At 47.6% G+C, this 14,224-nt stretch overlaps 1 protein-coding gene across 1 annotated transcript in view; it reads right to left on the bottom strand.

Annotated features, from left to right (window-relative positions):
* Positions 1 to 302: 302 nt before the first annotated feature.
* LOC144123885 (uncharacterized) overlaps positions 303 to 14,224 on the bottom strand; it is a 39,057-nt gene continuing 25,135 nt past the window's right edge. Inside the window, exon 2 of the mRNA XM_077656605.1 lies at positions 303 to 616. Coding sequence (XP_077512731.1) covers positions 303 to 616 — 314 coding nt within the window. The remainder of the gene's footprint in view (positions 617 to 14,224) is intronic.

The following is a 14,224-nucleotide window of genomic DNA, read 5'->3' as shown; positions in this document are numbered from 1 at the left end:
TTTTAATTTAAAGGAAAAGAGCCGATACGAAACGAAAACAAGAAAACACACACTCAAAACACGTACAACACTAGAGAAAAAAAATGGCTTAAGGCTTAGCTTGGTTAAGCCTGGAAGATTGCGAAGGCAATACCCTTGGCTGCGCCTTGGTTCGGCTGATGGTGTGGACATGATTGCCCATTGTTAAACTTATGGCTATACATTGTTTTGCTTGGTTTCTGCTATTGATATCCTTGGTACAGTTATGACTTATCTATGTTATGCATGGCTATACATGGATTCACACTGGACACAATATGGTATTACTGTGACGTTGCTTTATTTAATCCTATGAATACGCTTTTGTGATCCGTGAAGTAATGGCTTTTGGTCTGTACATTGGTGATGACATAAGCGTCGGAATGCCTATACATGACTAGATCTAAACTGCTACTCCATTGGGTGGTGCTCTTTGGCTGCATGGGGCATACCTCAAGACAGTACTTCTCGTCAAGTGCTTGGATGAATCGATGGTCTCTTGTAGGATCCTTATTGTAGTCTCCCGAGTCGATAACCATCTGTTTATCACTTCGCTTCGGCAGCCAGTTGGACAGTATGGCAAGAGCGGCGTCGTCTCCTGTTTGGGGAGAGATATAGACACCATATACAACTAGGTCCAATGCGTGTAGCTGTACACACAGTGATTCTCCTCGTTCTGTCGGTACCGGCGAGGTTACTACAGAAGCTTGTAGTGGCTGTCGCACATATATGGCTACTCCAGCGTTTCTCATTTGGCCGTCTCTCCTGGCCCCACCAACACAGTTAAACCCATGCACAGGAGGCAGATTACTCTCACAGCACACGGTTTCAGTAAAGATTAACACATGGGCAGACATTAGCAGTGTGCTCATGGCTATAGCCTGTATGTGTGTAGCTAGTGATCTCATATTTAACCTGACCACTGTAATCTCACTTTTCAGCACAAGTTGTTCACAACGATTGAACGCCATGTCCAACCGGTGTTTAGCTGGTAGCTCTACTCAGGGCCACATACACAAGTTTCTGTGGATGGTTGGATGCATACTCATAGACGACTGCATCAAATGTTCCCCTTTGAGATTTATGTATAGTCATAGCACTTGCAGGTATAAGGGGAAACTGAGTACGCTTGACAGACATGTGCTTGACCAATTTGCTTCTCAACTGAAACTACATAGACACCAAATCTATAGGTATCCATTGGTTAATATGGCGGCTATACCCACGCTGGACTAGTTTTGCCTTAGCTATCAGGCCAACACCTCGCGGGCAACTCAGCCAAACTCTACACGGCTCTTCTTGGGCACCGTATTCAATGAGTCTCAATGTACCCACCATGCCATTCACTAATCCGTCCGTAATGTCCAAGTTTTTATAAGAGTCAACTTCGCTGTTACTGTAGTATAGTCGAACTGCGTCGGAACACTGCGCTGCGATTTCATCTCGATCCATAAGTCTTGACTCCAGAAGTGCAACCTCAATGTCATCCAAGACTTCACCATCGCCAACCTTGGTTAAGAGAGTCGAGAAGACCGCGTCGCTCTGGCGGACAACTTGAGTCACAGGAAAGTATTGCAGGTGATGCCAAGGTAAAACGCCAGTGTTATACACAGCCCCGGCTGATTTTGGCCGCTTGTATACTTCTGATGCCCTCACTGGTGGCAGTTGCCTTATATCCCCCCATAAATGACGTCAAAGCCACCGAACGGGTCTCTCATCCTGTCAAGCCTGATTTCACGCAGGCGCCTATCCACTTGTCGAAGAAGATCAGAAGACAGCAAGCTGACCTCATCGATAATGATGCATCGCAGTCCTCTTAACAGGATTCGAAACGTGTTGATATCAGAGGCAGACAATCCCTTCTCATCACGACCTGACGTCATGACTATCTTAAATGCAGAGTGCACAGTTACACCGTTAAGTGCAACAGCCGCCTTGCCAGCGGTAGCACACGCTATGTACAGATTTACTCCCGACACCTCACCGTCGCCATATCCGATCTTTCGACATTTACAGTACCGGTTATACACATCCATCAGTAGGCGAAGTATAAAGGTTTTGCGACATCCTGCAGGACCGGTAAAGAAGATCTGAAGAGGTTTGGAGTCCGCGTTTGTGACGCACTGAATCACTTCTTTGATCAACATTCTTTGCCGGTGGTTTGTCATCTCGAGTCTTGCATATAATTTCTCCAAAGGCATGCAATCTTCGCGTTTCTTGACAGCTGGGCATGACGCAGCCTCCACGACGCTAGTCACTGTGCTTTCTGGTACGATATATGTGTTATCATTCTCTTCGACCAAAGTGGCACAACCGGTCCGTCTCTAGCCATCATCTTCTTGTATAGCATCGGCAGTAGCATCAGTCAACGGCACTATGTCTTGCCTGGTGTTAATGTCACGTATGTACTGAAGTAGTTCAGCCTTGGTAACACCACTATTGTACTTGGCTTTTGCCCGCATAATTCTCTCCTTGTTCTCATCGAAGATCTGGTCAAAGCCATTTCCATCTAGAAAGTCATTTTCCTTCCTAAAGGGCAAGTAAAGCATGCCGTGCTCCCTCTTGCAGTTGACGACATCGTTGATGTCATAGTCTCGGCATCTGAGGATTGCAGTCTTTCCTCGCTTTGTTCCTCTGCTAACACTGTCATCCGTCATAAACTCTGCAAAGGTCAAATGATGTATGTAAGGCGATCGCTCTTCGTACTTCTCCACAGCAGTCTTATGCCACATGTCAATATTATTGAGCTCCAATTGTTCGGCATCCATTTGCCTAGCAGTCTTTCTACTCCGCACTCTCTCTTCTGGCCACACTGTGTTCACAAAGATGACATCCGTACTGGTCTGGCTCATTTAAAAGTTAAGTAACATTCACGCTGCCTCTTGTGCAGATATTTCAATTGCATTTATCATCTGCACACCAACTTTTCTTAAAATCTGCTCATACCTAAGTTGGACGTCCGGATTCTCGGCAATGACATTCTCAATGGAACGGCTCAAACACGAGACACCTCGGTTGGCTTTGTTGACATACTCCACAACGTAGGCTGCACAGGCATACACGTCTAAGATGATCTGTAAGTCCATGTTGGAATTTAGGACATCGGCTATCCATGGGTTAAATGATTTAATGTTGCACTGGTCCAAGTCACGTTTAAACATCATAGTCGGACGTGTAAGACCAGTGCGGATGACACTAATGTACTCCTCATAGTCCTCAATGTCATGCTGCTCCCACATTGATTCGTATGTCTCATACACCGTCGTGTTCAAGGCTTCATGTAGCGAATCTTTTTTTATCATCCATGCCTGGAATCTCTTGACACCCTCCCCATCTTCCTCTTCATCCGGGGCAACCAACGGTGTCAACACTGTGGTAGCGGGTATAGGCCAAAGCGGGTAATTGAAGGGGCAAATCTTTCTGTTACCTTTATAGCAGGTATGTGTACGTTCGTGGCGTTGGCTTCTTGGCCTCGTCAGAGCATCGTGGTTGAGTGAAAGCAGTCGATCTGCGAGTTCTATTGTTTGAAATTTTTTCCTTGTGTGCATCGTGCAGACAAAGAAGAAGGTGGGCATGGGCGCGGCCGCTATGTTGAAATTCAATTCGTTTAAAATATTGACCACATGGTTTGGTCTAAACCGGCTAATTTTCTTGTTGCACAATATCTGCATTATCACGCGTACCATGTGTTCAAAGTACACGGCACATGCCACAGGATCTTCATTGACAAGCACAGCTGCATAGTAACTGTTCATTTCCTCTTCGTCAATGTGCATTTCAGAAGGTGATGCTTTTAAGCGTTTAAGTAGATCGAGAAGGTGAAGCCAATGGACTTAAGATGCCGATAATGTGAGAAACACAGTCGGTTCGCCCAATTGCCGAATCATGGCAAAGAGTTCGGCTTTACGATTATGCCAATACTGGATGGTATTCGGCACACCTTTCATAAATCCCATGTCTCTCTCAATTAAGTTTACGACTTTCTCGGGATTTTCCACATCTGCCCTGGTTAATCCTCCAATTTCAGCCTTATTACGGAACATGACGTTCAAATTGTCGCACACACGGTGACGAATGATCTTCATGGCCATGTAGAATACATGCATTGGTAAGGCTCCTCGTCTGTCACTTCTAATTTCAGAGGCAGCCATAGTAAAGACCGTAGGTTTAGCTTCTGGTTTGATGTTTCTAGCATGTCCCAAGTATATCTGCGGAAACGACAGTTCTTCAGCATGGGTATCATAGAGGATACTTATTGGCTTCTTCCCCTCGCCTGGTGCAATCGTTAACGTAAAGTCTTCGTCAAAGACCATTGTATGCTGATCCATAGTTAATGCAACTGCTTCTGCCATGGGATCACCAGTTTTTCTCTCATCGCATTCCTCCAACTCGAACTTATTGTCTTGCATTTCATGAATCACTGTGTTGAACTTGGCTATGTTAATTTTGACATCACAATGCTTATACAGTGCACAATCTTTAAGTACTTCTACCCACGGCCGTAGCTGTTCACGGGAAACCTCATTGGCCAGATAGACGGTCTTAGCAAAGAGTCGCCTCTTAATGTTCACAAAGATTAACTGCTAATCATCCACTTCTCTCGGAAGGTGTTGCAGCATTTCATCGGTGTTTACTGGAATATTAACTATCGGCCGCTTGATGCCAAACTGACCATTCTTCCAGTCGTCACCTACCCATGAGATCAGCAAGCTGCCCTGCCACTTAAATGACACTTGTGATGCCGCATGCCCGCAAGACAGGCACATTTTCATCGCCGTCCCTCCATCGCATGAAAGATCCAGATCAACAGCGACATCATTTGCTACCTATATGGTACCTATATGCTACCTATATGCTACCTATATGCTACCTGGTGTGCTCATCACGGACAGATGAATAGCATTCACGGCGGAACTAACGCAAGCCATCCTGCGTTACAGCCAAACCAACCACCAGAGGACAACTGCATACCATCTGCAGACAAACGGACCGACCAAACGCCTCTACGCACCAATCGCGGATATGCTCACCATGTCTGTCGAATGCCGTACATAAGACCTCGGACGTCATCCTGCGTTAAGTCGTCTTCGCCTACAACGCCGCAGTGCAGGAGAGCACCAAGATTACGCATTTTAGGCTTGTTCATAGCAGGGAGGCCACGACCACGATAGACGCCATGCTGCCCAACGTTACAGAAGAGAACGTCGACGTTGCCGCCTACCTTTAACGCGCAGAAGAAGCTTGAAGGCTTCCCTGATTACGGATCAAAGACCAGCAGCGGGCCGACGCAAGACGCTACAACCTAGGCAGACGCCACGCGGAATACAATCCATGAGACAAAGTCTGAATTATGACACCCATTCGCCGCCGTGAATTGAGTGAAAAGCTTGTGCGCCGCTATTTCGGCCCGTACAATGTTCTTCGTCGGCTAAGTGAACTGGATTATTAAGTCATCCCTGACGCAATGACTGCATTGCAGCGTACCCGTACGACCAGAAGTTGTCCTTGTCGTCCGTCTGAAGCCCTATTATGCACGCTAAAGGACACTGTGTTTCCACACTCTGTGTTTATTTTTACACGATCCGTTTTATTTGTTGCAAGTCGCCTTACTTTTTTTCGTGCATCGAGTCGATGCTTCTATGAGAGGGGAGTAATGCCGCGAATCTTTGCAGTGCTTGTTTGTTCATTCTTCAATCTTGCCGCCACGCCGCTTTATCGCTTTGTTTGCTATGCAAGACACAACCAGATTTATCTCTATTGACCACATCCAGGCAGAGTGGATTCTACATTGTGCCAGAATGTTCTAGTAACTTTGCACGCTTTATTTGGAAAGTTCGCTATCAGCTTTAAATTGAGCTCGGCCGACAGCTGCGGGCATTCAGTTCAACGACTGCCGAGCACGCTTGTTGCTACGCCACCGCCGAGTGATTAAGGTCATTGTGGGCGCAAGTCATCCCAAATAAATAGGTTTGTTTAGACACCATTTTTGCAGCCTTTCTGCTCTCCGGACTACAGTCACCCCTTCCAGACAATATTAAACTTATGGATCGGTTAACTTGAGCATTTTTATTTTTTCGCCTGCCTTTAGCAGTCCTTTTCAGCAAAAACATGTGTGGGCCGACCATTTTAAGTGTTTTATTATGCATGCCCTTTACACTACTTAAGAGCCTTTCTGTAGCCATTCTTCCACCGCATCTTGCGAGTCTTTCTAGCTACAGGTGGTTTTATCATCAGTGGTGATGGCGTATTTATTGCCCTTTATACATTTAATATCTCTGCCTGCTACACAGTTGCCTAGACAGAATGTTATCGTAGAAATTCCAGCTAATCAGGAGGCACTGTCTGCTTTGGCGAATTTTCGTTTGTGAAATGTGCGAAACTAAAACAATGCTGCTGGCATTTTTGTTAAAAGCATGTGTGAGGTGCATTCTCTGCTTTTGTCTGGGATACTGCCAATATTTCACAAATGTAACTAATGAGTTCTGACTGATATATGCCCATGGACCGTAATTTTTGTGAGGAATAAAGTTCATCCATTATACTTAAAAATGCGTAATACGATTACATTTCGTTTTATTTATATAGGTTGTTTAATCGAAATTAAAATTTCAACCTTGAACAACAACTATTGCATGTAGATTGGCTGGTTGCTTTTTGAATGAAACTCAAATTGTCTCATTTTCTGTATCTTTCCATAAGCGCACAACGACAAAGAATGTTGTTTCAAATTTTCCAACGACTCCACCGCCTTACAAACATGCATGGGGGAGATGAACTGACGTGAACTCAAATCTGCTTTTTGGCACTATGCTAGAGTAGCAAAAGGTCCGTCGACCATAACAGGTCTCATGTCCTTCAGTTTAAGTGCTATCCAGATTGCGATAACTAAAGTTTAGTTTGCCCTCGAAACTGATGGTATCAGAAAGCATTTGATGAGAGTAAATTCAAGACAGTTCTTTCCTTTTCTTCGGAGGGTTTCAGCTATTTGCAAACTTGCTTATTTCGCGGTGATGGAGGAGACATTCGGTGACAGGGGTGATGTAAAGAAGAAATATATTTAGAAGAATGTACCAGCGCAAACTGATTTACCGAAGCAGTCACACAGACAGTTTAACTAACTGTAAATTAGTGAAAAATTGTGAAGCAGAAAAAACACTCTGAAGACTTTACTTATCAACCAGAAGTTAAAGCCCAGGTACTTGTACAAACACCTGCCAAGCACGGAGCCCTAGCTAGAATAGACAACACTGATGTATGAATATAATCCAAGGTTCGACGGAACACCGTCTGGTCAGGGCGAAGCATGATTTATTCACAAATGAAAATTGGGTCACTGACCAAGTCGAAAGATGAAAAATGACGTTTCGGGTCCCATACGGGGCCCTTGTTCACAATGAGGCTGTCACAGAAGAAGGAATGGTTATACACGCTTCAGAATCTTCTGCAATCTTTTCACGTAGATAGGATGTAGCGTGCCCTGATTCTTGTTTAGCGTGTTGGCCGTTGTCTGGATGATTAGGTATTCTAGATGAAGTCTTGCAGATAGGTTTCTTTCCGTCGCCAAGATTTCCACCTCATCCCAGACAATCTCGTGGCCAGTGGACAGCACGTGCTCTGCAACTGCATTTTTTGCTGCGCGCTTGTTTCTGACGTCGCCCTGGTGCTCCTTCATGCGCCGCTGGAAGTTCCCGATTTCCCCAATGTAGACGGAGGGGCAGTCGCTGCAAGGGGTCCTATAAACAACGCCAGGGAACTTGGCACGTGGTAGCGGGTCCTTCACGTTGACCACATCGGCTCGCAGCTTGCTAGTTGGCACGTGTGCAATGTGCACTTCGTGTTTACGGAAAATCCTAGAAAGGGCCTCGCTGATCTGACGCACGTAGGGAATCGCAGCACGTTTTATATTTTTTGTCAGCTGTTGTGCTCCTCGTGTGTAGGTGGCTTTCTTGGTGACTTTGCTGGTAAAATTTCTAGGGTAGCCGTTTCGCTCAAGATCGTGCTGTATAAGCTTCATCTCGTTGCCAAGGCTGACCGGGTCGGAACAGATGTTTGTAGCACGGTTTTTAGCACGGTTTTAGCCTCTCTGCACGCCTAGCAGCCTTCAGCACCCACTTGCGCTTCAGCCTGGAGTGCAAATCGAACAACGTGATCCGAAGATCACTGAAGCTTCGTCGACCTGTGAACGCCGCCTTTGGACGCCACGTCGTGACGAAGGCAGTGCGACAGCTTGTACAAGCCCGCATCGATGAATGTAAGTGCACCTTGAAGCGCCTACAACAGGAGGCTTTCTTTGCGAAGCGGCAACTAGAGTTCCGCATGCCAGAAATCTACGCGGAGGTACAACTAGCTGCCAACCAAGAAGCGAGGCGCACAACAGAAAAGCACGAAGTTTCGCAAAGAAGCAAACTATGCACTTTCCTGGGGGAAAAAAGGAACGAGTCTAGAGGACCAGTCTTCAAGGTTAAAAACTTGTCGTCGTACACCATGAGTGCCACCGAAGAAATGGTGCTAAGCCGAGGCTTGAATTTCAATCAGGGGAAGCCGCCGGATACGCGGAAGATGATTTGCGCTGTGGAAAGAGCCATTAGTCTTCTTGATAAAGACGTACAAGAAGATGTCAGAATGAATGCGATCGGTGTTCTTAAAGGAATGCGGAAACAGCACCATGAGCACGTTCTTTCCGAAGGTGAACGGAAGGCCCTCGAGTCGCTGAGAAAGAAGGAAGATATTGCAATTCTGCCCGCAGACAAAGGAAATGTGACTGTTGTGCTTGACCGGTCTGCGTACCACTCAAAAATGTCAGAGATGCTCGAGGACGCGACAACCTACTGCAAACTCAGTAAGGACCCTACGTCCAAAATACAGTCCCGCTTGCAAGTGATCCTGTCTGACATATTCAGTGGTCTTCCGCCTTCTCAAAGAAAACTGTACTACAGGCTTCTTTGCACTAACGGATCCGCTCCGGCAATATATGGCTTGCCGAAAATTCACAAAAGTGGTACTCCGCTAAGGCCAATCGTGGATGTCACCAGATCGCCTCTTTTCCGTCTTTTCCGGCTCGTAAGTTGAGGCAACCGGCTGCTTGAAGGACTGGAGACATGAAATGTGCGGAGAACAATTTGTCGGATGGTTCTTTTGTCTGCCAGGCGCTATGGAACAATAACGCGTATGTAAGGCAGGCGACACGCAAGTCATATCTTATTTGTGTTTTATAAAGCGTAGAGCAGGGCTTCACTTCCCGTCTCTTCCGGCCTGCGCAAGTGCTACCGGCACGTTGGACAAAATTACCGGCTGCTGTGAGTGTTTTACAGGGGTGTAAGACAAATTGTCCTTGGAGGAAATGTCCCCAAAAGAAAGTTACCCATAGAATAATTTCTTCCGCACCCACGTGACTAAAAACTATAATCTTTATTGAAATCTTCCTTGAATTTGAGTATAGTTGCAAGTATGAAAGTATTTTGCAGTACCATGCCATGCCACGGTACGGATGTCTTCATTCTGAAAATAAATGCCACAGCGTTTAATCAATTTTTCGAAAAGTGTCCAACTTTTAGCGCTCTGCATACCGTTAGACAACATGTGCTAACCCGAACACTCCCTTTGCATGCGCTGGTGCCAGCGCGACGCTCCTTTCTGCAAGTGAATTGTGTATGCGCTGAGCTACCAGCCCTGAAATATTCTTCCGGCTCATCTTATAGCTAGATTATACTGTAGTTTTCATCCGCAGTGCTCGTTCCACGATATGATTTACGCCTCAATAGATGCCCAGCATTAAACCTATTTAGCTTGTATCTGGCCTCTGTATCAAGATATCCTTGTTATCTAAACTCCGGTTGGTGATCATCCAAGCCTCAAGCGATAAACCACTGCCACAATTGCGTTGCGCTAATAATACCGTTGCATTTACGGGTCAGTGATTTGTTCCACTATTAAATTACTTAGCTGCCCCTAATGCAGTAAGAGCCCACTAGTGCCATCACCCACTAGCTAGCTGGATGCTCAGAATGTTGCGGGTTACGAGACGTTTCATGGCACCCGCTTTGGGACGTATTTTCTGCTTCGCAAAAGGGGTCATTTTTTCTGGAACCCTTTTTAATCGAATTCATGCTTCACAAGGCACCATTGTTGTGTTCCCCAGTTGTTCTCTTATTATTGAGATCCCGACTGTGAGAAAAAGAAACCAAACTTACCGCGCAAACGCGAAGTGATAAAAAATTCGAGACATTTGATTGCAAGTGCAGGTTTCCAGATAATAGAGACCGACCCATTAATTGGAATTCCCAGCTCTATACCTGGTACACCCTGAGCCGATGTAGCTATGGTGGTAAGCTGAATTTCCGAAATATTTAACAACCATATTTCACTGCACCAAGGTGCTCCCGATTCACTTGGAGTCGAGCAATCTCAAAGAACACAACTCTTGGAACAAAAAAAAATGCAAAAAAGTACTGACCATCTACGCACAAGAAATCGGACGTAAAAACTTAAAGAAGCCCTTAGACGACATAACCTCAGCGCGCGTTGACGTCGCCTCACAGAACGTGCTCTATGATGTCTTTGTATACAGTTTTGCATTACAACGCTGTAGTGCTCTGTACAATCACGCAGACTCTGTTAGAGCTCGTCTAGAGTAAATATTTCTCGAACGTGCTGCCCTCTACACTGCCGAACAGAGCAGTAGAAGGCAACAGGTGCGACGTCACTCCATTCCCAGAATCCATTAGAAGCGCGACTTTGCTGGACTTCCAGCTGCCGCGGTGGCCCGGTGGTTATGTTGCGCGGCTACTGGCCCGAAAGACGCAGGTTCGATCCCAGCCGAGACGGCGGCACTTCGATCGAAATGTTAGAGACCCATGTGCTGTAAGATATCATTGAACGTAAAGAGCCCCAGTTGGTCGAAATTATCCGCTGAACTCATAATGGCGCCCCCCCCCCTCCCCCATAGCCTAGCTTGGGCGTTTGGGACGTTAAACCACATAAAACCAAACCAATGTGCGCAGTTCTACTGCCGCTGATCATGTGTAAACTGATAATCTTCATGACTTCAAGAGAGATGCTTGAAATGACGGCAAAATGTTATGGCTTTTCCTTTAGGTTCAGTGAGGAAAGGCACATAAAGAATATTTCAAGGACGACAACGAAAATGATACAGCGTCATAAACAGCTATGCGATAAACTGGATTTCATTTTAAAGCACAGGAGCATTAGAGAAACCTGCCGCTTTCTGCAGCGACGAAGAAGGCATTATTTGAGAATCACAAAGAAGCAAGGGAGGCCGCATTGCTTAGCGGAGGCTTCGAAAATTTCTGTACAGACCCATAAATGGCAAACAATTGTTGTCTACGTTCAGCGTGCCACGCAAAATTGCGTTGATTTTCAAGCGTACCTAATTAAAGCCTTCACTTCATCTCAATATATCTACCTTCTAAGCGCTACATTTATAGTCAACAACCAGCTTCACTGTCAAAGAGAGAAGGCGCTAATTGTTATCAAAATAAGATATACCGCCACCGCCTACTCATTAGACCTGCCTCGTTCCTGGGCAGATTCGACGGCGGCACACAGGAGGATTGCGCCAACAGTTTTCATGCTTGCAGTGATACGCGAGCTGTGCTCGGCAAGAAGAAAAATTTAACCAAGTATAAAGAGACCTTTGTTTTATTATGGAAAAAAAAGTAATCACGGTAGGCAGGCGTTTTTTATATTGTCGCCCCGACTTTTTCTGAGGTAAGAGCTTTTTAAATATTTTCCTCCACTTCCCTACTTAGTTTTGTGCGAACTTTGCCAAAGTCTGGGCGTGCGTGAAATAGCCGAGTGCGATTTAAGTATTTTCGAAGAATTTCCTTCAATATTATTTTGTGATTACTCGTTTAACTCCCGTATATTTTCGTGTATCTCTTGAGCAGCGGAAGCCAGCAGCCATTGCTTGCGGTTCTGTCGTTATTTGACCCGTATCGGTTATGTCGCATCCAAAATCAAACCAAACTTCCTCCCACGATGGTCGACATTTATTATAATTTTTCTGCCGCATCGTTTCGTTTCCTCACAGAACCCGCGCACGCTGATCACTTGCGGGATGGATAGCCGCGCAGTGTCAGCGGAAGACAATCCCTAACCGTCCCAAGCACAACGTGAGTTAGGGGCGTCAGCTTTGTACACTTCCACCGACAGGGGCTCAAGTAGGGCCACTGCGAGCAAGCTACAACGGCGATAAGGATTACTATCCTCTCATCAATCACGCGTGTTTCCTTGAAGCATCGCTTAAAAGGAGCACACTCTGTGCTTTTTTTGCGAGCAGCGTTCCCATAAGAGCTGTGCAAGCCATAAAATCTGAGGCAAGTACATTCATGAGCACTATGACATATGAGAGGAAGCAACGTTTCAGCAATTGTTGAATAATTCTTCCATAGGACTTCCGCTAGGTGGCGCCGCCCTGTTTAGCTGGCTGCCTATCGAGCTCCGCTTTCACCTGCCCCTGGCCTAATCCAGGGCTTCGCCCGCCCCTGGATTTCCTCTCCATCGTTTCCGGAAGGCTTCCGAAGCACGTGGATACCATTGGCATCACGGCCCGCTGCCGGGCTGGCCCTTCAAGCGCCTCCAAAAGTCTGAAGCGGCGCGGCGCCTCGCTAACCCTAACGCGCCGCGCCTGCACCTCTGCAATGCAGCGTCTCACGAAGCCCCTGCAGCCCAGACCCACTGATGCCGCCACCGCGGGGCCTACTCCAACCGCCCACGCCACCGCGCAAAATCCTGTCGCAACCAACACTGTGAGCGACGCTGGGAGCTCCGGATCGACGGCCGCGGCGCAGCCGGCAGCGTTCGTCGTCGCCGCAGCGTCCACTGCTCGCCAACTCCACGCTCTAAGAGACGTCAACACTTTTGGGCCCATAGACGCGTCGCAGCCGCCTGCGTTCGTCGACGCCGCCGGTGCCGCCGCGCCTACACCAGCCACATTACCCGCTGACACCAAGACCTGCAGCCCGGCACCAGCGTCGCAGATTGCGCCCCAGGCTGACGATTCGTCGGCAGACATGGACTTCATGGCGTCCCCGGTAGACGACAATCCATCCCCGGAAATCGGCTGGAGCACCATCGGTGCCAGCCGTAAGCCTGCTTCCGCCACCCGACCCCGCTCCGAGCTCATCACTGTTGGCATACAACTCCCTCCTGGTACCCTCAATCCCAAGCTGCCTCTCTACGACGTGCTCGCCGCAGTCACCTCCGCTGCACAACTTTCCTCCAAGACCAGTGCAGACATCACCCTTCAGGCCAAGCCAGCCCAAAGCCTTGTGTTTTTAAAAACTCATTCTCCTCTCACCGCCCACCTCCTACTTTCTATCACGCACCTTCACCTTCACGGTAAGCCTGTCAGCATCAAAACTTATTCCCCCCATCCTCCCATCTCATGCCTCGACGTCATCCATAACGCCGGTGGCCACTTCACTCCTGATGAGCTCATGCATGAACTAGAATCTTTCAAAACAGGTATTCTCGCTGCTCGCATGATGGGATCCACTCAATCAGTGCTCATAACGTTCGCTGGTACCGTCATCCCCCACTTTGTATATTTCAAACGCGTTGCCTTCCGGTGCCGTCCTCATAAACCTAAGCCTCCCACCTGCACCCGTTGTCTCACTCTAGGCCACCGCGCCCACCAATGCCCCCAGCACAGCGTTCCGGCAAAGTGCCGTCGCTGTGCTGCTCCTCTACCCGCTGACCCTTCCGCTCATGTGTGTGCCCAGCCCTGGTGCGTTCATTGCCAGGTGAATACCCACCCCTCCCTCGACCCCACTTGTCCCTTCCTCCTTGCTAAACAACGCGAGTGTGCTAAAGCTGCATACCTCCGACGCCTAGCTTTGCGCCGGGCCACTCAACCCACCACCCCCCTCCTCCTCCTCCTCGTCCTCCTCCTCTAATCATGAATATCCATCAGCTCCGATCACGTCACCACCAGGCTCCTTCGCCGCCATAGTTAAAGGATCCTCGGTGCCAGCGTCCCTCTCTTCCACTACACCACCCTCTCCATCCTTGACTGACGCGAGCCGCTCCTTCGACCTCCGGCTCGCAATGCTGGAACGCCAGCAGCGAGAGCAGCAGCGCATTTCCCACGATCTACAACAGCAGATACATGCCTTGACTCAAACCCTCCAGACAACCACCTCCTCTCTTACCTCCCAGCTTAGCAAGCTAAATGAGCACCTTGCCA

This window comes from Amblyomma americanum, chromosome 3 (genome assembly GCF_052857255.1).
Source record: "Amblyomma americanum isolate KBUSLIRL-KWMA chromosome 3, ASM5285725v1, whole genome shotgun sequence".
In the NCBI taxonomy this organism is placed as follows: domain Eukaryota; kingdom Metazoa; phylum Arthropoda; class Arachnida; order Ixodida; family Ixodidae; genus Amblyomma; species Amblyomma americanum.
The sequence above is the reverse complement of the archived record's forward strand: the minus strand, read 5'-3'. Positions and strand labels throughout refer to the sequence as shown.